The sequence below is a fragment of the Myotis myotis genome, unplaced genomic scaffold, assembly GCF_014108235.1.
Source record: "Myotis myotis isolate mMyoMyo1 unplaced genomic scaffold, mMyoMyo1.p scaffold_m19_p_41, whole genome shotgun sequence".
NCBI classification, from domain to species: domain Eukaryota; kingdom Metazoa; phylum Chordata; class Mammalia; order Chiroptera; family Vespertilionidae; genus Myotis; species Myotis myotis.
Window position 1 is genome coordinate 1,194,413 of NW_023416348.1, and position 27,489 is coordinate 1,221,901.

The 27,489-nt window shown below is 69.7% G+C and overlaps 1 protein-coding gene across 3 annotated transcripts in view; it reads left to right on the forward strand.

Annotated features, from left to right (window-relative positions):
• Window positions 1-1,464: 1,464 nt before the first annotated feature.
• KIF26A (kinesin family member 26A) overlaps window positions 1,465-27,489 on the forward strand; it is a 33,504-nt gene continuing 7,479 nt past the window's right edge. Inside the window, exons 1-6 of one of the 3 annotated variants that reach the window (XM_036306434.1) lie at window positions 1,945-2,138; window positions 2,452-2,697; window positions 12,493-12,945; window positions 18,563-18,753; window positions 23,842-24,028; window positions 26,896-27,108. In XM_036306434.1, coding sequence (XP_036162327.1) covers window positions 2,097-2,138; window positions 2,452-2,697; window positions 12,493-12,945; window positions 18,563-18,753; window positions 23,842-24,028; window positions 26,896-27,108 — 1,332 coding nt within the window. In that variant the 5' untranslated portion in view covers window positions 1,945-2,096. Of the gene's footprint in view, window positions 1,663-1,944; window positions 2,139-2,451; window positions 2,698-12,492; window positions 12,946-18,562; window positions 18,754-23,841; window positions 24,029-26,895; window positions 27,109-27,489 lie in introns of those variants that run through there. The other 2 variants (XM_036306437.1, XM_036306435.1) reach the window with 2 other exon arrangements.

Sequence of the window (27,489 nt, forward strand, 5' to 3'; positions counted from 1 at the left end):
GGCTCCCGCGGCTGAGGGTGCGGCGCGGGGAAGGAGGTACCGGTCCTGAGCGGCGGGACTCGCGGGCTCACCCCCCCCTCGCCCATTGGTGCCGCCCCACCTCCCTCTCCTCTCCCGGCTGCGTCCTGAGCCGGAGGCGGTCGGCCGGGGCGGAGAGCGCAGCGCTGGGACTCGGGGTCCCACCGCACGCCTGGCTGGGTGGGCGAGGCATGGAGTCGGCGGCTGGCGGCTGAGCCCGAGTCCCTAGGTGACTCCACGTCCCGCGTGCACCTCCAGAATCTGCGGGGCTGTGTCCCGTCCCCTTGGGGGACCCGGGTGTGGGGTGGGAGCATGTGCTTCCCGAAGCGCCGCAGCGGTGCGTGCTGACAACCGAAGTTGCGGGTGTGGCCGGCCCTGGTGTTAGGACCAGGGCTCCGCGTCGGTGTTTCCAGGAGCGCATGTGGGCAAGTGAGTGTGTGTGTGGGGGGGGGGGGGGGGAGGGGAAAACAGCCGCGCTTTCCGGCCCGGGGCCTGTGTGTGTGTGTGTGTGTGTGTGTGTGTGGCCCAGAGCAGCTGAGGGGCGGGGGCGGTGCTGTCTGCTGGCGGGGGGCGCGGGGGGGGGGGGAAGCCCATCTGTGGTGGGGTCCCGGTACCCGGATCCGGATGCGGGCTGACGCCTGTTGTCCTCAGGGGGCCGGGTGGTGAGGGACCTCGCGCAGTGTGAGAGTGGGGAGCCCCTCCCCACTTTATCCCCCCGCCCCCGCTCCCGCCACCTACAGGTCGGAAACAACTCGGACGCCAGGAGGAGACGACCCACCTCTTTTTTGGGGACAGTGCGTGCGCGGGTGGGGAGCGCTTTCCAAGTAAAAGGGTGGTGGGTAAAACGCAATGGAGAAGGCAGCTCTGAGGGGCGCAGGAGAGGCGGGAGCGCCTCTAACGTGTGCGTGGGTCTCTGCGCGCGGGGAGCCGCGGGCCGCGGTCTCCGCCTGGACCCCAGCCCCTGGGCCCCGGGGAGAGCCTCCGCGCCCTGGAGCAGCGGTGCCAGGTCCCTCTCCAGGCTCCGGCGGCGGGGCGCGGTGGCCGGCAGGGGTCGCCCGCGTCACGGGAAGGCGGGCATCCCCGCCCGCCCAGCCTGACCCTGGTTTCGGGCTGACCCGGAACGGGGGACCCAGGACCTCCCGCCGCCTCGGAGAGCAGCGACTCCGAGGGCTGAACTGGAGCGCGAGCAACTGGTCGCCGGAGACGGGGGAGGGGAAGGGAGACCTCCCAGCCGGAGACAAACAGGCAATTAATTCCGGAGCGCAGTTCCCATCTGCCGGGCCGGCTGACAACAGGTCCCGCAGCCCAGGGCCAGCCGCGCCCCCGCCCCCCGCTCCCCGGGCACACAGCTCGCACACCGACCGACCTTCCGGCGCACGCGCGGCTGCGGAGACACGCGTGCGGCTCGCCGACACGCCTAGACGCGGTACACTGCCGGGGGCATGGCACGTTCCAGGCGCACACCGCGGAGTCACTCACCCGCGCGCGGCACTTAGACCCACAGGGTGGCCAGCGACACCGGCGTGCGCCGGCTTTGCAGGAGGAAGTGACCGGGAATCGGGCCTGGGTTCGGCCCCTTCCTCGTCCCGCCTCCTGGAGTGATTTTGGGCAAGACCTTCCCGGCCGGGCCGCAGTTCCGCGCGGGTGAGTGAGGAGTGCGTTGGCCTCCGCGGAGACTCGCAGACCCCCGTGTCCCGGCGACGGAGCAGGAAGGCGCGTGTGCGAGCGCGGCCCACCCTAGGGCGCCCCTCCCTAGGCCTGGGACTCACCCAACTAGTTGGGGTCCTTGGAGTGGGAGGGGCGCGCGGCGGGGCAGGGTCCCCTCCCCTCTCCTCCCCACCGCCGAGCGGAGGGCAGGGGCGGGCGGGGCAGTCCTCCCCGCGCCCCGCCCCCGGCCCGGGCCCCGCCCCCGGCCCGCCTCCCGCCCGCGCTCCCGCCGCCGGCGCGCGCCCTCCGCCACTCGACCGCCCGCGCCGCCAACTTCGGAGCGGCCGGCGGGACGATGGGGGCGCCCCCGGGCCGGGTCACGTAGCCGCGCCGCCCCGGACAGCCCGCGCGGCCCTTCCTGCGCCGGGGCCATGGGCGGCCGCGGCGTCCCCCTGTGCGCGGCGCACCCCGCGGTACGCGCGGCCGGGCCCGAGCGGGAGGCGGGCGGCAGGGGCCGGAGGGCACCGGGGACAGAGTTCTAGACGCTGGAGATGGTCGCGGGGTGCGGGGCGCCCGGTAGGGCTGGGCCTGGAGGGGCCAGGGGCTGCGGGGCCTTCTGGTGGGGGCGCAGGTCCGCGCCCCGTGCTCCTAACTTTGTCGAGTGTGTCACTGGCGGGGGAGGCGGGGGCCGGAACGCGCTGAGGTCTGGGGTCCCCGGTGCTGGGCGGCGGGATCCCGCCGCAGCGGCCTGGGCTCACCGTCCCCTTCCACACCCACTTCCCGCAGGTGGTCGAGGTTGGCCCGGCCCGGGAGCCGCTGCAGCCCGTGGACCTGGCCCCCTGCAAGAGGCTGCCCGCCGGGCCTGAGCAGGACCCATGTGGCAGCCGCCCAGCGCCCGAGGGCGCGGGGGCAGGCGCCGAGCACGGCCACTCGGCCGGCGGAGGGGGCTGGTGCCGCCACTGCCACACGAAGCTCGCCGAGCTCAAGCGACAGGCCTGGAAGCTGGTCAGCGGGCCCGGGACGCCCCTCCGGGTATGTGACCTTTCCCGTGGTTTTGACCAGTCCCTTCCCTCTGGGCCTCAGTTTCCCCGTCTGCAACCATGTGTAGGAGTTGGGGGTGGGGTGGGAGGGGGGGGTGGGCGTTGCTGCAGCTGGAGCCGCGGTCAGTTAGGGAGGGGGAGGGGAGAGGGAGGGCGAGGGCAGGGACTCCCCCCAGGCAGGACAGCACCTGCCCTGCCAGCCCGGCGGGTTACTTGGTGTGCTGTTGCCCTTGGGCCACCAGGGCCGCCATCTGGGGCAGGAGGGCTTGGAAGGAGCGGGTGGCCCTGCCTGCCCCTCGTAGCCAAGAATTGTGTGTGGGACGTGTGGGAGCTCTGCCCTCTGGGCAGTGGCCACCCATCTGGGAGTTGAGTGGCTGGGCCCCTGGGTTCCCCAGGCTTCAGTCCCAGCTGCTAAGGTGTTGGGGGGGGGGGGGGCATCCTGCAGCCAGTGGGCTTGCCCTGGCCTGGGAAGGAGCTGGGACCATTGTTCGAGGAACAATGCACCTGGAAGTTGGCGAATCGGGAAGGTGGGGGTCTGCAGAGGAAGCCCTTCCCGCAACCTTCAGCCTTTGAAAGCGTTTGGTTCCTGGGAAGTCGCATAGTCCCCATTGAATCTAAATATAGTTCTCCCGGGAGGCCATGGCCCCGGGGTAGGGTGTGGCCCCAGGCTCCTGGGGTCCCACCCCCCCCCTGCGTTCCCATGTGTCCCCCATCTAGGGCAGGCGGGGTGGCGGGAGTCTGGTTCCTGCCCTGTGGCCGTTCCTGGGGTGGGGCTGGACTCCCCCTCTGCTGTGATGAGGGGGAAGCCGTGCCAAGCTCTGTGCCCAGATGGCCTGAGCCGGGTTGAAAAGACACTGGCGCGGAACTCAGGCCCTCAGGAGGGTGTGTCCAAGACAGACTCCCAGGGGTCTGTCTTCTAGGGAGCTGACAGCGGAGTCTGAGGCCAGAGAGAGGAGGGACTTTCTGACTGAGCTGGGCTTTGCCTGGTGGCCCAGGTCAAGGGGCCGCTGGTCCAAGGTGGGCGGGGCTTCCGATGGAGAGGCTGCAGGTCACACCAGTCACTGGTGAATTCCTGGGGGGAGGGGCCTAGTGGTCTCTTTCTGCAGACAGCTCATCAGGGAAGCCCCCCCCCCCCCCCCCCCCGCCCGACCTCCCCCCTCCACCTCCCCTGGACTCTCCTGAGCTTGGCCTTCGACACTGGCTCGCCCCCATGCCAGGTGGGTTCACCCCGTCCCCTGCCTTCCCTGGCGCCCAGTGGCCCGCTCACCGGGCAGACCAGGGCCCCAGGCTTTGTTCCTGCTCTGCAGCCCCTCCCTGCTGTTTCCTGTGTCGGATGGGCAGTTCCAGGGTCTGGGCTGGGAGTGCTGCCACCCTGTAGGGTGCTGTGCGGGGGAGGGAAGGCCCTTGTCCGCTGTAGAGAGGGTGAGACAGGGCCATGGGGGGCTTAGGCACCTGGGCCACGGGGCGTGGGGGGTGAGCCTGCAACCCCGGGGCCTTGGCGAGTGTCACTGTCCTGTGCGACCCCGACTCCCCACGTCCTGGCTGACTTGCAGCCTGCAGCCCGGCCAGCCTGCCCGGGACTTCCCTCAGGGGAGGGGGAGGCGGTGTCCGGATGGACAGGCGCACAGGCAGCTGCTGCTGCTGACTGGGGGGGGGGGGGGGGGGGCTCTGGGGCAGCGGGCGGCGCGGCCAGGCGAGCGCACAGGCCTGCTTCTGGGAGTTTCCCTCGGGGTTTGCGCAGGCTCCTCAGGAGATGACTTCATGAGGACAGCGCTCAGCGCGGGGTGCCTTTAGCTCGCTGGGTGCAGGCTTGCTGGGCTCCCGCTGCTGGGGGGCCCGTGAGGCCCAGGCTGGTCTCAGGTAGACCCCAGGGCCCCTTGCCCGCCCTCCTGCCAGCACTCAGGTCCTGCTGTGGGACGTTGGGTAGGTGCGCCGAGACCTGGGCCTGTTTCCCTCTCTGTACCCGGGATACACAGGGGCATCCACCGGGCAGTGCCCAGCACAGGCGGCTGCACACGTAGCCCTGTTGAGGCGGCTGGAGGGACTGTGACTGGTGTTTGGGGGCGGGGCGCGGGCTGGGTGGGGGGTGGCGGTTAGCGTGGGCCTGGGTGTGAAGCCTCCTCTCTGGTGCTGCCCTGTGCTCCCCGCCCGGTGCCGGCCTTGGCTTCCCCATCTGTCCCGTGGCACTGACCGTGGCGGGGGCTCAGGCCCCGCTGACCGCCTCTCTGACTTCACAGCACAGAGGTCTGGGCCCCCCACATGCATCCAGGCTCCCCGCTCCAGCCCAACCCAGCCTCCTCAGGAGGCCGCCCGGCCTCGGCCCTCCTCAGCCCCTCCACCCCCTCGGCCACGGCGTGGACGGTGTCCAGTGTGCAGGGCGGGTGCAGGGCCGGTCACCCCGCCACATTTGCTGAACGACTCAGTGACCACTCTCCCTCCTGCGCCTGCTGAGTTCACCCCAGGCCAGCTGGGCCGGTCCAGGGTCCAGCCCTCTCCCCACCCCCACCCCCACCCCCACCGAGCCCTGCTCCTGGCAGCCTTGAGGGCGGGGTCCTGGCGGGGTTCTGGTCCAGCTGCCACCCAGATGCGTGTGACAGAGGTGGCAGAGGTGACATCCGACACTCAACACTCGACACTCGAAGTGTCAATACAGGTGCCGAATTGATTAGCGCCCCCCTGGGCAAAGTGATCAATTCTCATTCAGCTCTTGCCGATCTCCCTCCCCCTCCCCCAGCAGGGGTCTCATCCTGCAGCTCAGTGACCTGGCCTGGCCCTGGGGCTGGAAGCCAGAGCCCCGCTCCCGGCTCTGGGCCTGGTCTGTGGATGGCGGTCCTGCCAGCTGTCCATTCCCCTGGGAGGCTTCCCCAGCCCCGTGTCCACGCGCCCACTGCGGATTCCACCAGTGTGAGGGGGGTGGTCCAGGGTCTGTGGTCTGATGGCTGTGGCCCTGGGTGGGCAGGGGCGGCAGGCGGGGCCCAGCTGGTGTTGGCTGTGTGCTGCTGGGGGGGTTGGGGGGCAGCGTCCCCCCTCCACTCCCCAGCTGGTTGGAGTCTGGCTTGAGCTGCACCAGCTCCTGGGACCACCCGGAACCAGGGCCACAGTGTCTGCCTTCGGGCTCCAGGGGCGCACCCAGCTGAGCCAGGTGTTGGCAGGCTCCAGGGTAGCCGAGGTGTGAAGGGGCGGCCCTCCCTGGGCTGCCGGGCAGGCTCCCAGCTGGCAGGGAACCGGGTGACTCAGCCGAGGGATCCGTCTGCGGGACTCCAGGCTCCCAGGCCACTCGGGGGACAGACCTGGCAGGGGACAGGGGAGGCTAGCCAGGCCTGGCTTCCTCTATGTCTCTGTGACCTCAGCCGGCCCCTCTCCAGCTGGGCCTCCCCGTCCCTGGGACCCACCTTGTCCAGTGATGGAGCGACGGGCTCCCGGCTCCCGGCTCCCGGCTCCCGGCTCCTGGCTCCCGGCTCCCGTGCTCATCCCATCTTGTTGCTGGTTCGGGGTCTCGGGGTGAGGCCAGTGGGGGTGGGGCTGAGCGGACGGTGCCCTCTGGGCCTCAGCCAGGGCAGAGGTGGGGCCTTGGGAGCGCCAGGCGGGCGCTGCCAGGAGCTGGGTTCTTGGCCGAGGAGTCCAGCTGCTGTCAGAGGTGGGGCTGAGCAGGGACCTGGGCTGTGACTGGCCTGGCTGTCCCTCTGCTGAGAGGAGGGGGGTGGGGGGGAGGTCACCCCTGAACCTCAGAGCCTGGCCTGGGGTTTGAGGATGTTTTTTCCATTGATTTTTGGGGGAGAGTGCAGGGGAGGAAGGAGGGGAGAGAGGGAGAGGGAGAGAGAGAGAGAAACAGAGAGAGAGAGAAACATCGATGCGAGAGACACACATCCATTGGTTGTCTCCCACACGCATCCCGACTGGGGCCAGGGACTGAGCCTGCAGCGAGGCACGTGCCCTTGACCAGGAAAGGGGCCCGAGACCCGCCGATGCTCTAACCACTGAGCAGCCAGCCAGGGCGAGCTGGGTCTTTCCTTAAAGAGCAAGGAGAGTGTAGTTTCCATTTCCCTTTGCCCGCCAGGGAGCTCACAGCTCTCCAGCCTCCACCAGCCACACGGCCCTTTCTCACGTGTCCGTGGGAGCCGGCCCCTCCTGGTGCGGACGTGACTGTGGTTGTGGGCTCTGTCTTTGTGCTGAGTGCTCCCGGGAGCCGCCGCAGGTTCTGGGCAGGAAGGTGGGGGTGCAGTGAGTGTCCCCTCGCTGCTCCACGTGGGGGAGGGGAGTGGGAGCCGATGCTGCGTTGTCCCTAGTCAGGGTCCCCGTGGCGGCGGCCAGCTACCCAGGCCGGTCCTCCCTGTCCGCCTCAAGCTCTGCGCCCTCCCTCCCTCCCTCCCTCCCTCCCTCCCGGTGGACTCCTGGATCCTCTCCTGGGCGGAGGGGAGGCTGGGGGCCATCCCACGGCGCTGCCGCTCCTTCGGGGTCTCAGCCCCCCATTGTGAGCAGGGCCTTGGCCTGACTGCTCCCCCAGGTTAGGGGACTCTCGCTTCTGTGTCATGTGTTGTGGCTGGGGGACCCCGTGGCTGGGTGGCTCGAGGGCTGTCTGCCAGGTGCCTGGTGCTCTGTGGGAAGCTCCCTGGCCCTGCCCCCTGGCAGCACCCCAGGCTGTGGGGCAGGGGAGCGGCTCAGCCAGGCTCCGGGGCTGGCGGATTCGTGGTCCTGCACGCCCAGCGCCAGGCCGCCCCACGCCCGCTGTGTCCGGTCTCAGATGATGGCCTTACACCGCTGCGGGCGTTCACCCCTGACCCGAGTTTCCAGGTGGAGCGTGCCAGGCCCTGGCCCTGCCTCGTGCCCAGCTCAGGGGTGTGGCTGCAGGACGGCCCCTCCCTAAATGCCCGGTCCTCTCCACCCCCTTGGTGCCAGGCCACAGCCCAGCACTGGCTCCTGGAACCCCCGCCAGCCCCGTACACTGGGCCTGTCCAAAACCAGGGGGTGTCGGCCCACCGGCTCAGCTTGGCCCGCCGATGGCTGCCCTTTGCCCAGCCACAGCCCCTCCTGGGCTGGTCCCTGGGGCCCTGCTCCTTGGCCCCATCCCTTTCTGTGCCTCCCACACTTTGAGATCCAATTCTGCTGTGTGGCCTGAGCCAAGTGTCTTAGCTTCTCTGAACCCCTATCTGTCAGGTGGCGTGCTCGTGGCAGCCAGCAAGCAGGGCAGTTCCCCGTGGGGTGGGGTCTGTGGAGGCGGGTGCCCGGCACTCTGAGGGGCCTGATCCAGCCAACACAGGGGGCCGTGGGAGCCTTGGGGGGCGCCTGGTGGTGGGTGATGGGTGAGGACTGCCTGCAGGGTGGTGCCCCGACCCTGGCGGAGGGAGTCTGCTGTTGCCAGGTTCAGATGAGGGACAGGCCCACACCCCGCACCCACGTGCTGGGCTGAAGGGAGTCTGGGTGAGTCCAGGCCCCCGAAACATGCCGAGTCCCTCCTCTGAGCAGCGGGGTCCTGAGGAGGCCACCTCCCTGCCACTCTCCCCCACCCGCTCAGGCGCCTTTAGCCCGCCCCCCCCCCCCCCCCCCCCCCGCCGCGGGCCCTTCAGTGGCACCGGGCGGAGGACAGGGGACCCCATTGAGGAGAGGCGGTCTCAATGCACTCCTGTGCCCTGGGCTGCCTGGCTGGCTGGCTCCTGGCACCGGGCCTTGGGACGGTGCTGGTCAGTGCTGGGTGCGCTGGGCTGTGCCCCCTGCCCCCGCCCCCTGGCAGAGAGGGAGCCTGGGTCAGCCCCGGCCTCAGGACTTCAGGCCGAGGGGGCTGGGATGTGGGACAAGGAGCCTTGCTGGCAGGTCTCTGGGTCTCTAGGTCCCGTGGAACCGGCCTCGGGCTGGGAGGTGGGCCCTTGGTGAGCTGCCCGGTTGGAGGGAGGGGCCTGGGCCGCCCAGAGGCCGGCCACAGCCTGGCGGTTTCCAGGCTGGAAAACAGCCCTGACCCCTGACCTGCCCCAGTCCCGCCAGGCTGCACGCGACATCGGAATGTCCTCAGCCTGGACAGCAGAGTTGGGGGCGGCGCCCGGCCCGGGGCAGGGGTCCCTTCCTGGACCTGTTGTCAACTCCGGAAGCAGCGGCTGCGGGGTCACTGCTGGTTCTGCTCGCCCTGCTGGGGGGGAGGGGAGGCAGGGGCTGTGCTGGGGGGAGGGGAGGCAGGGGCTGTGCTGGGGGAGAGGGGAGGCAGGGGCTGTGCTGGGGGGGAGGGGAGGCGGGGGCTGTGCTGGGGGGGAGGGGAGGCAGGGGCTGTGCTGGGGGTGGGGAAGGCAGGGGTTGTGCTGGGGGTGGGGGAGGCAGGGGCTGTGCTGGGGAGGGGGGAGGCAGGGGCTGTGCTGGGGGAGGGGGGAGGCAGGGGCTGTGCTGGGAGAGGGGAGGCAGGGGCTGTGCTGGGGGGAGGGGAAGCAGGGGTTGTGCTGGGGGGGAGGGGAGGCAGGGGCTGTGCTGGGGGAGGGCAGAGGGGCTCCCGGGGAGGACCCTAGCTTGGACCAAGCTCACCCCCACCTGCAGGCTCACTTCCATCTGGGGAGGGACCCCTGGGCTCGGGCACACCTCCAGGCCAGGCATCTGGTCAGTTTGCCCTCCCAGTGGCCCTCCCCCTGGATTCTGTGGCCCCCTTTCTAAGGACGGGCTGATGAGGACTTGGAGAGGGTTGTCCCACAGCCCTGAGGTCTTGGGGCTTCTCTGAGTTGGGAAGCAGACCCCTCCCACCCCCCTTGGTGGCCTCTGTGGGGGTGTGGTCAGCTCCGGCCCAGCTACCCAGGTGGGCCTGGGGCCAGGCTGGAGGAAGCTCGCGGCCCAGCTGGGGAAGATGGAGGGATGGCTTAGAGCGGCTTAGAGACCCAGTCATTTTCAAGGGGGGAGGCTCCCTAACACCCGGGTGGCGTGCGGGTAGGGGTGTGGGATGCTAAATTGAATCAAATTAAGAAAAACATTTTCAAGTGCAAGTAAAATATCTGTTTAATTAGGCCATAAAGAGGAGATTAAAAGTAATATTTTGCAGCGGGGTGATTACTGTCTCCTGGAGGTGCCGGGCTCCCCGGGTGGGGGGGGGGGCGGGGGCGGTGTTGGGCGGTGCAGGGGCAGGGCTCTCAGGGCCTGGCTGTGACCCCTGGGTGGGGGGCTGGGGCCTGTGAACCCCGTGGCTGGGAGAGGCCTCTGGGAAGGGTTGGGGCGTGGTCAGCTGGCCCTTGGGCCCCAGCCTTTGGTGCTGAGGTGCTGGCTGTGCTATGGAAGCCAGAGAGGCCGCAGGGCATCGGGTGGTGTGGAGATGCTGCCTGCCCTCGCCTGTCCTGGGTGTGGCCGGTGCCAGCCGCTGGGAGAACGCCCTCCCTCCCTCCCAGTCCTGAACCCTGGGCCCGGGTGCTGGGGGGGAGAGCCGGCTCTGGGTCTGCCCAGCCCACAGCTTGCTGGTCCCCAGCTGGCCAGGCAGACTGGCGAGGTCCCGGCGCCTCTGGTGCGGGCGTGTGGCTCAGAGAGGGGGCGGGCAGTGTGTCCTGGGCCCACTGCCGCCCTGGAGCCCGCTGCCTGGCCCGCCCGGAGGCTTAGGGCGGGGCTCACACGGAGCCCAGGCAGGCCTCTCCCGTGCAGCCTCTGGGTGTCCGGCATGTGTCCTGAGACAAAGGAGGGAGAGCTGGCCCCTGCTCCAGGCCAGGAGCCCGCAGCCAGGCTCTGCAGCCAGGAGGTGGGGGCCCGAGAGGGGGCTTGGCTGGGCTTTGATCATGGGGGTGGGCCTCCTGCCGCCTGAGGCTGTCAGGGAAGGGCTGGTGGGAGCAGGGCCTGGGGGGCTGGCGCTGGCTGAGCAGGTGACCAGGAGCCCCGGGTGCTCCCCACTCTCCAGGGTCTTTGACTAGTGCCCAGGCCTGAGTGGGTGGGGCCTCCTGACAGCTGCTGTCTGAATTCCTCACACACAGCTGGGCAGAAGGGGGCTGGGCAGGGGTGGGGGCTGCTTTGGCTTCCTGTCGCCTGCCTCGCCTGTGCCTGGCTGGTTGTGGTTGGTGTCCGGTCAGCCGCCCCCTTCCTGCCTCCTCCTGGGTAGCCCCTGGAGGGGAGCTAGGGGCTCCCCTAGGGGTCTGAGGTCCCTAAGACAGGCAGAGGCCCTCGATTAAGAACAATGGCTGCTGGGCCGGCCGGCAGGGGCTGGGCCGCCTTTCAAGTCGGGTTAATGGCTCCAGCAGGCACTTCCTCCCCCACCCGCCGCCCGCCGCCCTCCATGGCCTCCTGCTGAGTGGAAAACCAGAGTGGTCAGAGCCAGGGCCTGGGAAATGGGGGGCGTGCGGCGTCTGGATTCCATCTGTGGCCCGAGCCGCTCCCCGCTCCCCGCTCCCCGCAGGGCTCTTGTCCACCTCCTGCCTCCCCCCAGGCGGCAGCAGGGAGGGGTCACTGATCCCAGCCAGGCTCCCGCTCGGCTCCCAGCGGCTCCGGGCCCTCCTGACGCCCGGCCGAGGCGTCACCCTTTCGTGCGACCTGCCTGCCAGTGTGCGGGGACAGCCCCGCGGCGTCCGCTGCCTGGGGCGTGGGTGGTCCGGGGGACGTGCCTCCTCACAGCAAGGCCACTGCTCCCACTGCCACGCCTGTGAGCTTCCCAGGCGCCATCGACACGGCAGGGCCGCCACGGGTCAGGCTCAGAGGAGGCTGTGTTTAGGGGGCCTGGTCCCTTCTGTGGCCAGCAGGGCAGCTGGGCTGACAGGCCACCGCTTGGGTGTGTGGCCAGTGTGAGCAGGGTGCCTGTGGCCAGGGAGGCAGGGAGGCCCTGGTCTGCGCGTGGGGGCGAGGGGCAGGGGTGCGGGCCAGCGAGGTGGCCAGCTGGCTGAGGTGGAGACAGGCCCGCATTCGGGATCTGCCCTGCTGGGTCCGCACTGGGAGAGCCTGGGTGCGCGTGGCCCTGTCCGGCTGGGCCGAGGGTCTGCCCCGGCCAGGCCCCTGTGGTTGGAGCTCAGCCCTCGGGGAAGGGGCTCAGACCCTGACCCCGACCCCTGCGGGCTGTCCTGGGAGGTGGTGAGTAGCGTCGGGTGGGGGGTGGAGGAACAGGGTGGGCCCTCTGGTGAGGATCCTCCTATCAGAGGTGGCACTTCCTCCCGGAAGCCCTCTGTGATATCCGGGCAAGCGGGGGCCTCTGCTCGGCTGGCCTGCTCCTGTTCTTAGCCCTCTCTGACACCAGGCTCAGGGTTAGGGGGACCTGTGTGTCGTGTCCCCCGCCCTCCCACCAATCAGCACGGCTCTGGGTGGGCATGAGCCTTGCCTCCCGCCTGGCGGCCCGGGCTGCCCGGCTCCCCTCTGAGTGCCCGCACGGACATGGACACCGGCCCCATTTCATTTTCCTCCAGACCCCGACGGGCTGGGCCTTCGCAGAGGCAGGGAGAGGGTGTGCAGGCACCAGGCCCGCTGCGCCGGGTGGGTCCAGGGAACCCGCTGTGGCTCTGGAATACACGTGGCTGCGCACCGGGGCCCTGGGCGCTGACCTGGGGACGGCCCAGGGCCGGGTGGGATCTGCCCCATGCTGCAGCCACCTGGCTGCTCCTCAGCCGTGTGGCCTAGTGGTCAGGGACACGCAGATGCCCCGTTAGCATGAGCGCGCCCGGTGAGGATGGCGGGAAGGTGGGCCTCGCCGTGCAGCTCCTGCAATTACTTCCCTGCAGGGCGGGCGCAGGTGAAACCGTTCGGGGCTTGTTAGTGGGTTATGGATGATGCACGGCTGTGGCGGGCGGGCCCCGCCGGGGAGGGAGGGAGGGAGGGGCGGGCGGCCCTGGCGCCTGGGCTCTGACCACTGTCCCTTCTTCCCCAGGACCCTTGCTTCTCTGCTCTGCTGCTCGACAAGCTCCCGGTGCCCGGGGCCCTGCCATCGTGCCACCCGGAGGCCGAGCGCCGCTGCGCCGTCTGCGCCACCCACCTGAGCCAGCTCACGCGGGAGGCCCTGCGGCTGCTGCAGGCCCCCGCCGGCCGGGAGGACCTCGACGCCCCGCACGGAGGCCCCGGCCTCGTGCCGCCCGGCCCCGGCCCCGTGACCGGCCCGCGGGATGGACCAGCCGTGGCGGGCCCAGCCGGGAGGCCGCCTGGCCGAGCGGGGCCCGACAGGAGGAAGGGGCTGGCCTGGCCCGCGGGGCCCAGCGTCCAGGTGTCGGTGGCGCCTGCCGGCCTGGGCGGGGCACTGAGCACCGTCACCATCCAGGCTCAGCAGTGCCTGGAGGGCATGTGGAGCGTCTCCAGGGTCAACAGCTTCCTGCCCCCATCCTGCCTGGTGAGTGCCCTCGGGGTGGCTGCGGCCCTGGCACCGCCAGGCAGGGGGTCTGAGCCGGCAGTGCCGGGCTGTGGGCATGGAGGCGGCCCAGGCCAGTCCCGAGGACACAAGTCTGCCCGCCAGGTCACGGTGGGCAACCGCCTCTCGTGCCCCCTGGGGCGTTGCATCCGCACAGCGCCAGCCTAGGGGTGGGGGGTGGCACTGTGGGCTGGCGGAGGGTCCCGTGGACTCCTGGGACGAGGTCAGCTCTTCATCCTTGGGGGGTGGGGGCGGGGCGAACATTTCTGCCTGAGGGGGGTCCCCAGTGGTCCCGCCCCCTCTGAGCTTGCCTGCCAGGCCAGGCTGCCCCCGGGGGCGTGGCCAGGGTGACCCGGACCTGCCCCACGGACAGGGGCCCGGAGATGGGGTGCAGGGAGGTCTGTGCCGCTGCTCACGGGGCCTGCTCTCAGGAGCCGCCTCATTTCAATCGGTTGCAGAATGCCTGTCCCTCCAGCCCCCCGCTGGCCACCAGGTCGTCCCTGCAGCAGGGGCATGGCCTCCGGAACCAGCCCTGCACCCGTGGGGCTGTGGGCCACGGACCTGGGCCGGGTGTTCCCAGGGAGGGCCCTGACCAGGGTCGGCCGCACAGTCCGAGATGAAGCCACTGGGGGAGTTGTGGGGGTCAGGGGGAGCAGGCGCCCGTGTTTTCCTATTGGCCGTGGAGCTTTGCTGGTGGGGTCTCTCCTGGGTGTCCTCTGTGTCCTGTTTCCAGGAGAAGGGGTGCCATGGGGGGGTCAGGAGAGGGGGGCCGAGGGGGAGAACATGCCGTGTCCAGGGTAGGGCTTCTCCGGACACAGGAGGAGGAGGGGCTGTCCCTGCAGAGGGAATGGCCAGGGGAGGCCTGGAGTCCCTCCTGGAGGGTGCGGCCTGGGGCCGTCCCAGGGGACAGGGCTGGGGAGGGGAGGTGGGTGCGGGGCATGGCCAGGCCAGGTGGGCCAGGTGATGGGCTGTACAGCTGTGTGCAGGTACATGGGGGAGCCCCCCGCGTGCCGCCTGGCCCACAGCTCAGACACTACAAGCCGTCCCACAGGCTCGCCCAGCAAGTGTCTCTGAGACAGAGCGACGGACGGGCAGGCATCTGCCGCAGCCTCTGTGCCCAGTGGGGCTGCTAGGCACACAGGGCGGGTCCAGTGACTGGGCAAAGCCCCGCCCGGTCTCACTGCCCTGCCACCCCCCACCGCCCGGGCTCTGGCCCCTCTGAGGTCAGCGGGATGGGGATGGACGTTGCCGCTTCGGCGTGGCCTTGGGGAGGTCTTGCCCTTGCTAGGCCTCGGCCCCATGGCCGCTGCTGTCCTGGGCCCTGGCTCCTGGTGGCGTGGGGAGGGGGAACGGACAGCTCTTGGGGAGAACGGGACCTGAACCAGTCTCAGTTGGGACGATGCGCCCAGGGCCCGGCACCGCAGCTTCCTGTCCTCCCTTCTTCTGCCGGGGGAGGCCAGCCCAGCGCACCCGGTGCTTCCGCCTGGGAGCTGGGTCGCTCGGGAGGGATGTGCCGGCGGCAGCGCCAAGGTGGGGAAGCAGCTCAGGAGAGCTTCCTGGAGGAGGTGGCGTTGATCGGGGCCCAGAGGGAGGTGTCAGAGATGGTGGCCCAGTGCAAGGTGTGGTAGGGACGGTGGAGGCCCCTGGAAATAGGCACGGGGCTCCTAACCTGGGGAGGGAGCCAGTGCACGTCTTGCCGGGGCCTCTCAGGGTGCCCGGAGGAGAGGGGTGTTGTGAGCAGTAGTGCGGGTGTTGGGGAGCGGGGGGCGGGGTTGGTGTTGCTGGAGTCCGGGTGGCCCTGCCCGTGGTCTGTGCCCCATGAAGTGTGGGCATTTAAGGCCCTTGCTTGTTTTATGGGTGCATCGATCGCCTCCGGTGGGGGGAATGGATTTATAATTAGGCGACAGCCCTGGCGGTCGATGGGGAGATTATTAGAACCGTAAATGGGACTTCAGGACTCAGATGAGGTAATTTCCCCTGAACCAGGGCATCGGTCATTAGCGATGGCCCTGGGACTGGGCAGTAGCATTGAACACTTCGGGGGGATGTGCTGTGAATTCCCGACAGGGCCTGTCACGCAGGGCACACGGGGGTCTGGGCCGGCGGGGGTAGGGAGAGCAGGGGCAGGGCAGGTGGTGCTGGAGGAGGCGCCGGCCCTGGGCAGAGGGATGGTCTTTGGAGGTGGGACCCAGAGCTCCGAGGGCCCAGGGGAGCCTGCCCTGTGGCCGCTGGGGGTCCTGCTGTGGGCGTGGCCACCTGGGGAGCCCCACGTCCCGGTGAGGCAGCCCTCGGCCAACCATGGTCTTAGTCAAACCGCAGCCGCTTTCCGTGTTGGTGGCGCAGAGCTCGGCCCTTTCCGGGGCGTTCCGCCCCCCGAGTGTGTGCTGAGGCTCCTGGCTGTCTCCCAGACCGCCCGGTGCCTGTGGCCGCACAGCTGTGGACGGCGCTGTATGTCCCCCGGGCAGACGCTGCCAGGACCTGCGCTCGTTGACAGCCAGATGCCAGGACGAGCTCTGGCCTCAGGCCCCCCAGAGGCTGCGCAGGCAGGGTGGGGCCGAGGAACACGTGCTGGCTGCTGCCGGGGCCGGGCCAGCGGGCCAGGCAGATGTTCTGAGTCCCATGGGTGCAGGTCAGGCTCTGCCTGGGGTCCCAGGGCTCACAGTTCAGGGAGGAACTGGAGCAGAGGGTTTCTGGCCAGCCACGGGCCTGGGCCGGGGGCGGTGGGCCTGGATGGAGAGGGTGGAGGGCTCCCTGGAGGAGGTGCCGCATGCGGCTTTGACTGCAGGGTGGGAGGGGAGCCAGGGTTTTCCTCTATCCTCAGAGGTTGGGGGGCACAGGCTTGGGGCGTTCCTCCCGCTGCACCCATGCCAGCCTGCTTGCGTCCCTGCCTCTCTGTGAGCCCTGGGGAGTCCCTGGTGGGGTTCTCAGGGCCGTGGCTGGGACGGTGGGGTGTGGCTGGAGCTTTGTGGGTTCTGGCCTGCCTCTCTAATGCGACCCGTTGCTGGTGCCTCAGTTTACCCGCCGTGGGTGAGGTTGGACGGGAGGTCCCCTCTCCCCGTGAGGCCGCAGCAGAGCTGCTCCGTGACGGTGGGAGGAGGCACCGCCTGCAGGACCGGCCCAGCTGGGGCCTCTGGGTGACCAGGCCGAGCTTTGAGGGAGCGGCCGGGGCTGCCTCACTAGGGCCCGGGGCCTGGCAGACGCCCACTGAGCGATGCCACCCCTGCTCTGTGCAGGCTGATGCTGTGCCTGCAAGGTTCACCTGGCCGCCCCTTAGCCCCTGCCCCTCCGCTCCCCCTCCCCGCTCCCGGCCCCAGGAACCCCGGGAGGTACGGACTGGTGCCCGCTGGCCTTCTCATGCCAGAGTCAGACCCACGTGGACTTCAGGCCTCGAGGGTCCCTAGGAAATGGCTTAGTGTGGTGTTTCCCAAACCGTGTTCCGTGGAACCTCAGCATCCCCTGTGGGCACCCCTGGAGACCTGGCGTGGCTGCCGGCAGGACCCTCTGCTGGGCAGGCCCCTCCGGACAGTGGCCTCACGCTCTCCGCTCTCCTCTCACTTTTCTTTCGTTGCTGCCCTGGCACCTCCATCACGTTTTCTGTTTGGCCACCTGCCCACCACTCACCCCTCTGTCTCCTGTCCCTGTGTTGTGGTCTTCCCTCTCGCCGCCCCCCCAACCCCCCCCCGGCTTCTTTTGGCGCGCCCGGGTCTGCTCCGGCAGGAGGCGGCGGCGGCTGTCCCAGTGGCCGGAGCCGTGTCCCGGCAGCTCGCGGGGCAGCGGAGCCGAGGCATGCGGGACGCCCGAGACAGGTCAGTGAGGGGCTCAGCCGCTGCAGGCTCGCCGGGTGGCCTGCGCTTCGCTGGCGGGAGGCCGGTGCCCGCGGGAGCCGGTGGCATGGCTGGGCCCGGTGGGGGCGTGGGGACTGGAGGGCGGGGTGCGGCCCTCCACCCTGCCCTCAGGACACCCCAGTGAACGTGGCCCGCGGGGCCTGGGCTGCTGGGAGTGGGCCCCTGTCCTGGGGGCTGGCGGGAGCCAGTGTGGGTCCCAGGGCCCCGGCCGGCTGTGGGGCTCAGTTCAGCCGGCTCTGCCCTGAGCAGCGCAGGCCCTGGTGGTGACACCAGCGTGAGTAGCCCTAAGCCTTTCCTGCGCCCCCGCTGGGCGGGCCGGGAGCTTTCGTAGGAGCACGTGCTGAGTGATGAAGGAACTCGGCTCCCGGTTCTCATTGCCCAGGCCGGGGCCTGGCTGACCCTCCTTCCGGAATGTTCCGGTTAGCTGTGCCCGCTCTGCCCCTGCAGCCCCATTTCCCTCTGGTGTGGGGCCCACCTCCCAGCCGTGGGCTGGGTCCGTCTTGGTTCTGTGTCCCCACCAGGCTGCGTGCTCTGGGAGGACAGGCTTATGGAACACCTATGTGCCAGGCAGCGTGCCAGCACCTCTAGGGCCTCCTGCCCAGCGTGCTCTAGGTGCCCGTGAAAGTGGGGAGAAGGGGAGCGGGAGGGGCTGACGAGCTGGGTAGACAGACGGTGGGGAGCTGAGGAGAGGTCCCAGGGCTCGGGGAGGCGGGCACAGGGAATGGCCTGGAGGGGGAGGGCTGGGTTCTGGGGGAGGCAGGGAGCCCCTGCCCGCTAGGCAGAGGCGAGGTCGGTGGCAGGGCCCGCGTGCTGGTGCAGTGCCCGGTGAGGGCCTGGGCTGTGCCAGTGTGCCCGTCTCTGCCGCCAACCTTCAGAGCGCCGGGAGAAGCGGCGCCCGGGCCAGAGCGGGTGCCTGGCTTCCGTCCGCCTGGGGCTGGGGCTCCTGTGAGCTTCCCAGCAGCGTGTTTTCTCTGTGTCCCAAGAGGGCATGGAAGCCATGCGGACCCCGGGCTGGGTGGGGTGAGACCCGAGGGGACAGGACCTCCTTCCGGAACATTCCTCCTGGCCCCTGTGTCTTATTCTGCTGAAGTGCCCCCCACCCCCGGCCTCTGGCTGTTCACTTGGCAGACCCTCCAGAGCCTGGTGCCCCTGGGTTCTCCCCCGAACGCCCCTGCCAGGTCCTCACGGGGGGGCCTCCGGCTATGGCTGCCGCCCGCACCGGCTGGCTGGGCGCGGCCGCGGGGCCCGGGGGCCAGGGCCGCCATGTGCACGGAGACGCAGCGCGGCGGGGCCTCCAGGTGGCTGGCGCCGTCCCCCGAGCACGTAATCACATTTGTGCCTCATTACGAGGCTGTCCTCCTCCCTGGGATTTATTTTAGCTAATTAGCGGGAAATGCCAGGGTAGTGTTTCAGGCGCGGAACCTCATACATTACCCTCCGCGAGGCAATTAGCGCTCGTGACAAATATTTATCGCAGTTTCTTCTCTAACGATGCGTCTGGGTGCCCCCAGATGGACAGCCCGGGGGTGAGGGCGCGGGGCCCTGTCCCTCTGCCCTGACCGCTGCGGCCAGGCTTTTCCGGGACTTGATGGAGGAGGGGCTGCAGTCAGGCCCCAGGCGGGCGTCTTCCCTCCCTGGGGCAGAGTGCCCGGCGCCCTGAGCCGCGGGGCCTGTGCGGGGCCTGGGGGCTGCGGGCTGGGGTGGGGGTGCCCGTGCCTCGGCGTCGGTCCCTCACGAGGTTCTCTCTCCTGCAGGCGGAGGCGGCGGTGGCCGCAGTGGCAGTGGCAGACACGGTCCGAGATGGCCCTCCCTCCGGGGGCCCCGATGGCGTGTCAAGGATGTGGGGCCGCGGGGGGGCCTGCACCACAGCCCTGGTCTCCCCGGCCCCGGGCACCCCGGCTGCGGGCTCTGCAGGCCCATCCGCGGCGGCCTCCTTCTTTGTCAGGTACGTCGCGTGGGGCCCAGCCTGGCTCAGGGCGGCTTGGATAGCAGCGGGGGTCGGGGTGGGGGTGGAACAGGGCCCGACGGAGCCTTTATGGGCGACGGGCAAGAGGTTGGGGTGAACAGGGAGGGTCCCGGAGAGGGCTGCCACGGGGTGCGTTCCAGGCCCACAGCCAGGAGCCAGGGGGTCCGCGTCCGAGGCGCGGGCCCTGGTGTGTGGGCGTCCCTGGAGCCCAGGATGCCTGGCTGTGTCCTGGGAGGCCAGCTGGGGAGGCCTGCCTGGCGGGAGGCGCTGCGTGAGCCCAGGTTTGGGGGTGGGAGGCAGTGGGGCCAGCTGTCGTCCTGCGGATCGCGGGGTGGGTGGTGGTGAGGAGCCCAGCGGGGGCCCCTGCCCCAGGAGCAGCCCCACGCGCTGAGCTTGGCCATGAGTCACGCCTGGTGGTGGGGCCAGGTGCCTTACTGGGGGTCCAGGGGGCTGCATGGCCTGATTGGGGGTGGTGGGTGGGGTGTGTGATGAGGGTGTTTTGGGGCGCAGGGCCTGCTGCCCCAAATAAAGGCTGAGATTGGGGCCGGGACCCGGGGCTGCGGGCACAGGCCGGCAGCTGAGAATGTCCCTCCCAGCGCGCCTGCCCTGGCGGGGGAGCCGCCCCATCGGGCGAGGTGGCCAGGAGCCGCCGTGAGACCCTCTGGTGAGCAGTGGATCGGCCGAGGTCCCGAGTCCTGGGGCTGCCCTGGCTCATTAGAGGCCTCTGGCCCCTCGGAGCCACACGCGCCTTTGTCTGGAGCCTCGCGAGGCTGCCGCTGACCTTGGGAGTTACCATAGAAACAGGCGCATCGTCAGGGACGGAAGGCAGGTTTTCGGGGTCCGTGGGGAGGGCGCTGCCCGCTGCCATTACTTCCAGCCTGTTGCACGCCCGAGTCCCAGCGGCGTCTGAAGGGTTAAGGTCCGGAAGGGGGTGGTGTCCCGGCCGGGGACAGGGCCCCCAGCTCCTGCCTGACTGGGGCCTGAGACCTGCTGCTCTTTGGGGCGGCAGCGGCCTTTGCTGTTGGGAGAAATGGGTGCCCCGCAGGTGAACGCCCTCCTTCGTCTTGTGGGGGCTGCCGCTCAGAGAGGGAAGGGGCTTATGTAGAGTCCCAGGAGACGTGGAGCTGCCGGACCCCGCCGGGCCCTGGGTGCCCGCTGAGCTATGCTCTGTTCTCCCGGGGCCTGGGGGGCAGAGCTGGCTCCGGCCCCTGTAAGTTTCTGGCCAGTGTGGGTGCCTGTGGAGGCGGCCTTAGGGCAGCATGGAACTGAAGCAAGTGCTGTCCACAGGGCTGGGCACCGCGAGGGGGGCTTTGAGGGTTGAGTAGGAGCCTGGTGTTTGCCAAGGGGAGGCAGGTGGTGTGCGGGTCAGGAGCTGGGGTTCTCGCTGGCCCCCGAGCACCCCCCAGGGCCCCCTCAGGACCCTCTGTGCTGCTCACCTTCGTGCTGGGAGGTCGAGGTGGGGATGTTTTGTGGGTGCCTCGGAGCCCGGGAGTGAGGCCTGCCACCGTGCACCCATGAGCTGGGTCCAGGTTGGCCACGGGGCTCAGCGGCCACAGCTGGGCCAGAGCTCAGCACCAGCCCCCACCGGCGTCTGCGCAGGCTGGGCCTCGGGCCGGCAGCACAATCACATCTTCTCCGGAGGCGCTGGTGACCTTGACTCCCCTTCCTGCATCCCCCACGCAGCCTGTGACGTCCTGTTCTTCCGGCCTCCCTCCTCCCAGAGGCCTCAATTAGCGGCCTCTCCACCTGTCCGCCCTTCGGGGCCTTTCTGGGGGGTCAGCTCCCTGAAGCTAGAGGCTCAGCAGGGGTGGGGGAGGGTGCCCAGGGCAGCCTCAGTGCAGCGCCTCCGGTATCTGCCTGCTGGTGGGCACGCAGAGCAGGAGGCGGGGCTGAGGACGCCTCGCAGCCTCTGGGGACCTGGGGAATGCCGGCCGGGCCAGGGCCAGGGTCAGGATGCTGGACCCGGTCCCGGCGTCAGGGCTCCGGAACCCCTTGGCAGATCCTGGGTCCTCAGGGCCTGCGGGTGGCAGCTCCCCGGGTGGACGCAGATGGGTGTGTGGGGCGTGGCCGGTCCAGCAGCCTGGTGACCGCCCGTTAGGAAGCCGCGGCTTGCCCGTAGCTGACCCACACCCGTCTGGGCAGGCCCCCGTGTCTCCTGGGCGATCCAGGGCCTCCCCATCCAGCTGCCTGCCTGTTGTTGTTACCTTCCTGTGGGGAAGAGGCAATTTTTCTCTGTAAAAAGGCAAAATGTGTCTCTGTTTCCCTGCGTCGATGACCAGGGCTGGCAGTGAGGGGCCGGCGGACGGTCCAGGAACCCTCATCACGCACGGCCGCGTCCCGCGCTGCCCCTGCGTCCTGGGCCTGGCTTCCTCAGAGCCGCTGCCTGGGGTGGGGGTGGGCGCAGCCATGTAACTGGAGTTCAGGGCAGGAGGTTCCAGCCGTCGCCTGGGCTTCAGGGCGGGCTTCCTGGAGGCGGCATCCTAGGCACGAGCAGGCTCTGTTGTAGGTGAAGGTCCTGCTCTTTTTTTTTTTTTTTTTTTATTAAAAATATATTTTATTGATTTTTTACAGAGAGGAAGGGAGAGGGACAGAGAGTTAGAAACATCGATGAGAGAGAGACATCGATCAGCTGCCTCCTGCACACTCCCTACTGGGGATGTGCCCACAACCCAGGTACATGCCCTTGACCGGAATCGAACCTGGGACCTTTGAGTCTGCAGGCCGACGCTCTATCCACTGAGCCACACCAGTTAGGGCAGGTCCTGCTCTTTTATCTTCCCTACGGGCTGACCCCTCAGACTGCCGTCCGCCCCCCGCACGTCTCTCCTCCCAGCATTCCTCACGCCTGCGGGTCCCACTTTGGGCCCCCGCCCCCCCACCTGGGCAGTGGGCGTTCATGGTCCCGTCTCCACCCCACCCCCACCCCCAATGCTCAGAAACCAGGTCTGTGTCCCCAAAACGCTGGGGCCCTTGAGGGCAGAGCAGGCTGGTCCCACAGAGGCCCTCAGAGCCCAGCAGGCGGGGCCAGCTGGGTGCACTCGCCCCCAGTCCCAGTTCACCGGGGCCTGGCTTTCAGCGAAGGAGAGAGTGCCCCCGGCCTTGTGAGCGCAGTGATGCACCGCTGACTCCTGTGGTGACGGAGCTGAGGGAGCGGACTGGGCCAGGCAGGCCGGGTGCAGCTCCCCGCCCTCAGCCCTGCAGGCCCAGTGGACGTGGGGCAGGGGAGAGGCACCCTGAGTTAGGTCACCCCGTGGGCGGAGACGCCGGCCAGTAACATTCCAGGCTGGCAGGACCTCAGAGGACCGGCCCTGTGTCTGCACAGGTGGGGCCTGGGCGTGTCCGGGGGAAAGGAACCTCCCTGCGCTGCATGGCTGGGCCGGGGGGCCTGGGCGGAGGCCTGTGCTCAGCTCCTGGCTCCCAGGGGGTTACAGAGGGTCGGAGCCTTAGGGCCCCGCACGGCCAGCCCGGCCCTTGGTCCTGGCCTCTGTAGACTGGAGGCTCCAGTCCCCTGGCCTCCCAGGCACCTCCCCTACTGGCCAGGCATCCCCCCGGCCTCCTCGTCCCCAGAGGCTTGGGGGTGTGGGTCAGGATGCTCTGCCCCCGCAGCCTCGGGGTCCCTGTTGTTCCTGGGGGTGCAGGGAGCCAGCTTAGGGTTGAGGGCACACCCCCTGGCTAATTGCTGACCTGTCACGCCAACCTGGGAGCCGAGCCGAGCCTTTCAGCTCAGGCTGGTGCGGGCGGCCCTGGTGCTGCCTCCCCCAGGTCCCAGGGTGGGCGCCACTGCTGGGCACAGATGGGAGAGGAGTCCACGGGCTCCGTGGGCTTTACAGTCAGGCCAGGCCCCGCCTCCCTCCCACAGCTGCCCCATCCTCCCTGTGCCCCCAGGGCAGTGCCAGGTGGGGGGGGCTGCCTGCTGGGGGTGATGTCCTTCCTCCCCCCCTCCCCCGTACCCCCCAGGTGGGTTGGCGGGAAGCTGCAGTGAAACCCATGGTGGTTGGGGTCCTGGACAGGAAGCCGGGCTGGGCACTGGGTGGGGCATGGGAGCCCCTGAGCGGAGGTTCTGGGATGATGACCAGACTCCCCCGGCCCAGGCCAGGTCTCCTTGGTCCCACCCTACTGGCTCCCACCCCCACCCCCATGTCACCTGCCCAGTGTTCTCAGAGCGCCTGTCCCCCTGCCCACCTCACCTGTGCTCAGGTCAGGCTCGTGGCCTCCCTTCTGCCCTTGATCTGCGTGTGGTCGTCCAGCAGGGGGGGATGGGGGGGGGTCGAGGGGGACGGGGAGGCTTGAGGAGGGTGGGGAGGCTCGAGGGGGGCGGGGAGGCTCGAGGGGGACGGGGAGGCTTGAGGGGGGCGGGGGGCTCGAGGGGGCTCTTCCGTGCAGGAGGCTTGGGCGGGAGTCGGTTGATATCTGCCGTGGCCAAGGGCGCCCTGCGTGGTCTGGGCCCCTGCTGAGCCCGTGGGGTGCATCGGTACCCCCGCCCCGGCCCCAGTGGCACCGCCCCTGCGGTTGAGGCCCCAGCACCATAGCTCACTTTTATTTCCCGAGATGACACCTCACGAGGAGGAAAGTGTCCCTGGGGCCTCTTAGAGACAAGCCCTGTGCCGAGAGGAGCCGCGCCAGCGCCATGCAGGTCTCCACGTGGGAGGCGGCCGGGCGCCTGGCAGCAGAGGGAGTGCCCGGGGCCGGGGCTGGGGCGGTGGGTCTCCGCCCTGAGAGCAGCTCTCCTCCCTCCAGCCCTGCGTGGGGGCTCCCCCTGTGTGAGGGTGCACTGGCTCGTCAGGGCCCCACACCCTAGAGATGGGGAAACTGAGGCAGGGAGAGACCAAGTCAGCATGCCAGGTCCTGGGCCTGCGAGTGGCTGGCGGGTCCTGCTCCCCCAGCAGCCGTGGGGCAGGTCTGAGGCCGCCGGGCGGGTCGGGGAGGGGCCTAGCCAGGCCCCCGACGGCAGCCCAGCCCAGGGCCCCTGCTTCACTGGGAGAAATGAGGTTGGGGCGGGCAGCGGCATTTAGGGCCCGGTGCTGGGACGGCTCTGAGCGCCCCGCCCGCTGCCTGTCCCCCTCCCAGGGCCGCCCAGAAGCTCAGCCTGGCCAAGCGCAAGAAGCCCCACCCGCCGCCGGCCCCCGCCGCCCGAGGCGCCTCCACCTACCCGACGGACTTCAGCGGGGTCCTGCAGCTGTGGCCGCCCCCCGTGCCCCCCTGCCTGCTCAGGGCCGCCTCCAAGGCCAAGGACCACCCCAGCAGTGCCGGAAAGGTAGGCCTGGCCTGGACCTGGGGTGACCCCTGGCAGGGCTTCTGCCTCCTTCCCCAGGTTGGGGTACAAACGGGAAGACTGAGGCCCAGGCCAGCCTTGTGGGCTCCAGGTGGTGGCCTGGGGCCTGGGAGACGGGGAGGGGTCCGGGAAACGGGCGCGGGGCCCCAGGGCTGCGTGCTGGTCTCAGCGTGGGCCGGACAGCCAGGGCGTCCTGGGACCAGGGCTGGGGTCTGGCCCCAGGAGCCCCTTTGCCTCGCCTCTGTTGGGGCTGGGGGCTCTCCCGTCAGGTAAAGGGGGAACGTGCTTCCGTTCAGACGGGAAAACTGAGGCCCACAGGGGAGAAGGGCCGGCCCCCCTGGCTCTGAGCCCTGGGCCCCCGGGGTTTCGGGTCACGGCGCCGCCCCAATCAGGACCCCGTGTGTGCGGGATCCGTGCGCACACTCAGGCTCATGCCCATTCAGTGAGCTGGGCCCCTTGTGCCCGTGGAGGCGTGGCATCGGTGCCGCCGGGAGCTGTGGACGGGGCCCTGAGCCCCCCTGGGCCAGGGGGAGGCTGCAGCTGGACAGAGCAAGCTGGCTCTGGGGAGAAGCTACAACGCCCCGGGCTAGGCTTTGGCCTTGGCCTGGTCGCTTGGCCTCTCTGCAGCATCTGGGTCCTGTGTGCAGGCGGGTGGGTGGGGACGGCTGGGTCTCAGGTGGGCGACTGGAGATTTCTCACCGGCAGGCACCCCTCCTCCTGGGCAGGGTCCTCCCTTCTCTGTGGGTGACTCCCCCCCGCGCCCCCCCCCCCCCGCCCCTGCAGTCAGTCCCGTCACCGCCCACCCAGGGCCCCTCCCTGCCTGTCACTGCCTGTCATCTGCACCAGCGTCACCTTCAGAAGTGCCTCCTGAAGGCATTTGATATTGTCGCAGGAAGAAGTTGGGTTAGGCTGGATCCTGACGTTAATGTGCCACTGACGGCAATTCATCGCCTCGCCGTCACGTGGGCGCGCCCCTCCCCCTTGCGCTGGGCCACCCCTTAGGAGAGGAAGCCCCTTTCTTATGCAGAATACGTGTTTCTAGCCACAGCGATCGAGGCTTTGTACTGTCTGAGCCTTCTGCTCGCAGCCTGGGCTCACGCTGAACAAAACGGCCCCAAACGACTGGGCAGGGCACACGGCGGCCTCTCGGCCGCGGCGTTCGGAAATGAAATAGTTGTGTTCGGTGGCCGGGGAGTAAAGAATCGATTTGGGCTAATGGAGCCGGTGGAGGAGCCGGTGGAAGAGCCGCAGAAAAGTGCCCCGCGTGTCCCCGAGGACGGGCACGCTCCTTCCTGGGCGGCTGTGCACGCCGTGCCCCACGCTGGGGGGTGGGGGGGCCTTGGTGCCCGCACGCACTGCCCACGGGAAACGTACTTTGCGGGCGTGATGTATCACTTACAATGAAGTCCCTGAAAAATAGCGGCTCCGGGATGAGTCTGGTGATTCGGTTTTCGCTGTGGTGGAGCCCGCGGGGCGGGACCGAGGGGCCTCCCCAGAAAGCAGGGCCTGTTCAGAGGGGCTCCCCCAGCGGGACCTTGGGGGGCGCAGGCTGAACACGGGCGCCCTGTGGGGGTGGCTTCGGCAGGTGGGCATCTCGGTTCCCAGGCCTCCGCCACCAGCCTCCGTGCCTGCGGGCTGGGCCAGCCTCCAGAACGCTGTCTCCTGCCGGGCACACGGTTCTGCATCTGTGTTTTGTGTTTTTTGGAAACTGGCAGAGGCCGCCTGGCCGCCTGCTGGCTGTGCTGGACCACCCTGCTGTGCCCCTCCCTCCCTGCACGGCCTGTTCTGGCCGCCCCCCTCCCAGGCCTCAGGGTTCTCTTCTCGGGCGGGGCCACCGTGTTCTCTCCCTCCCGCCTGTCCTCTGGCTCACGGCAGCCAGGACCCCGCCTGCGCCCGGGGTGTCCAGAGCCGCCCGGGCATCTTGCCACAACTCCACCGCCTCCTCCGCCTCCTCCGGCTCTGTGGCCTCTGCGCTCGGCCAGGAGGGAGGAGGGGCCCCAGGGGAGAAAGGCTGCACTGAGACATCTGGGGGCGCTGGGGGGGTGCGTTCCCTTCTTAGCCGGGAGTGAGCTGTGCCTCGGGCTGAGCGCCTCTGCCTTGGGTCCCGGCCCCAGTCCAGGGGGTCCCTCCACCCACTGCGCTTAGTTCCCGAGCTGGTCTCCACTTCAGGAGTTGGAGGGGCCCAGGGGGGCCTGGCTGCCGCCTCCTCCCATGTGGGGGGGAAGCACGGAGATGGGCCCTGCTGGGAGGGCTGTGGGCCAACATCTTTCTTTTGTGGGGTTGCCGCCCCCTCTGTTGGCCTCTTCCTCCTTCTGCCCTCAGATATGGTTGGGGTTTTAGGAGACCACGCTCAGACTGTGACCCCAGCTGACCTCTCTGAGCTCTAGCCTAGGGGGGCTGGGTTGGGGGGTCGCCATGTGGCAGCCCCATGCAGGAAGCTGGCCGAGCTGTGCGGGTGTGTGTGGGGTTGACTTGCTCGCAAACGTTCTGAGCCTCTGGGGTCCCCTGTTCTGCACTGAACCCCCATCGAGGGCAGGCACAGTCACTGGGTGTCCAGAGCCAGCCCCCTGTCCTGGCCTTGCCGCCCCGGCCCCCCTGTCCTCCCGCTGTCCCGTGGCCCCGTCCTGTCCAGTGCCCACGTGCTCCGCCCCGCGCTCTGCCTGCCCCGCTGACCTCCCGGGTTCTGGCCTGGAGCAGGGGCGCGGGCCTGCGTTCCTGCGGGGGTCCCAGCCACGGCTGGGCCTGCTGTCCCGACCTCCCTGGCTCTGCCCCCCACACCCCCCCGCCCCGTAATGAACGGCACTGGGAGGGAGGGTGGTGCTCAGAGGCCGGCCCACCTGCCTCCCCAGGTGAAGGTCATGCTGAGGGTCTGGCCCGCCCAGGGGGCCCAGCGCGCGGCCGAGTCTACGGCCTTCCTGAAGGTGGACCCGCGGAGGAAGCAGGTGACCCTCTACGACCCGGCCGCCGGGCCCCCAGGCAGCACAGGCCCCCGGCGCGCGGCCACCACCACGGTCCCGAAGATGTTCGCCTTCGACGCCGTCTTCCCCCAGGACTCGGAGCAGGTGAGCCTGGGGGCCGGGCCGGGGCCGGTGGGCGCAGGGCGAGCCCGGGCGGTTCCCTGCCTCCTGCCGCCCGGCCTCTCGGGTCTCCACCGGCTGCCGGCCCGGCTCCGGGCTGTTTCCCAGGGAAGCACCCCCCGCCCCGGGGGCTCTTGGACCCGCGTGTCTGGCCCTGGATGTGCCGTGGTCTGGGTCCCGGCTGGGTTCCCCATGGCACTGCGACCCCTGCGTGCCTGGCAGCCGTGTGTCCGGCCAGTTCAGGCTGCGTGTGCATCCGTGTCCTGTCTGTGTGGTCTCTGTGCACAGAGCTCTGTCCTGGGTCTGTGTGCGCCGGCCTGGCCGCCCTGTGACACTCGGACGTGGAGGGAGGCGGGTGACGGGTCC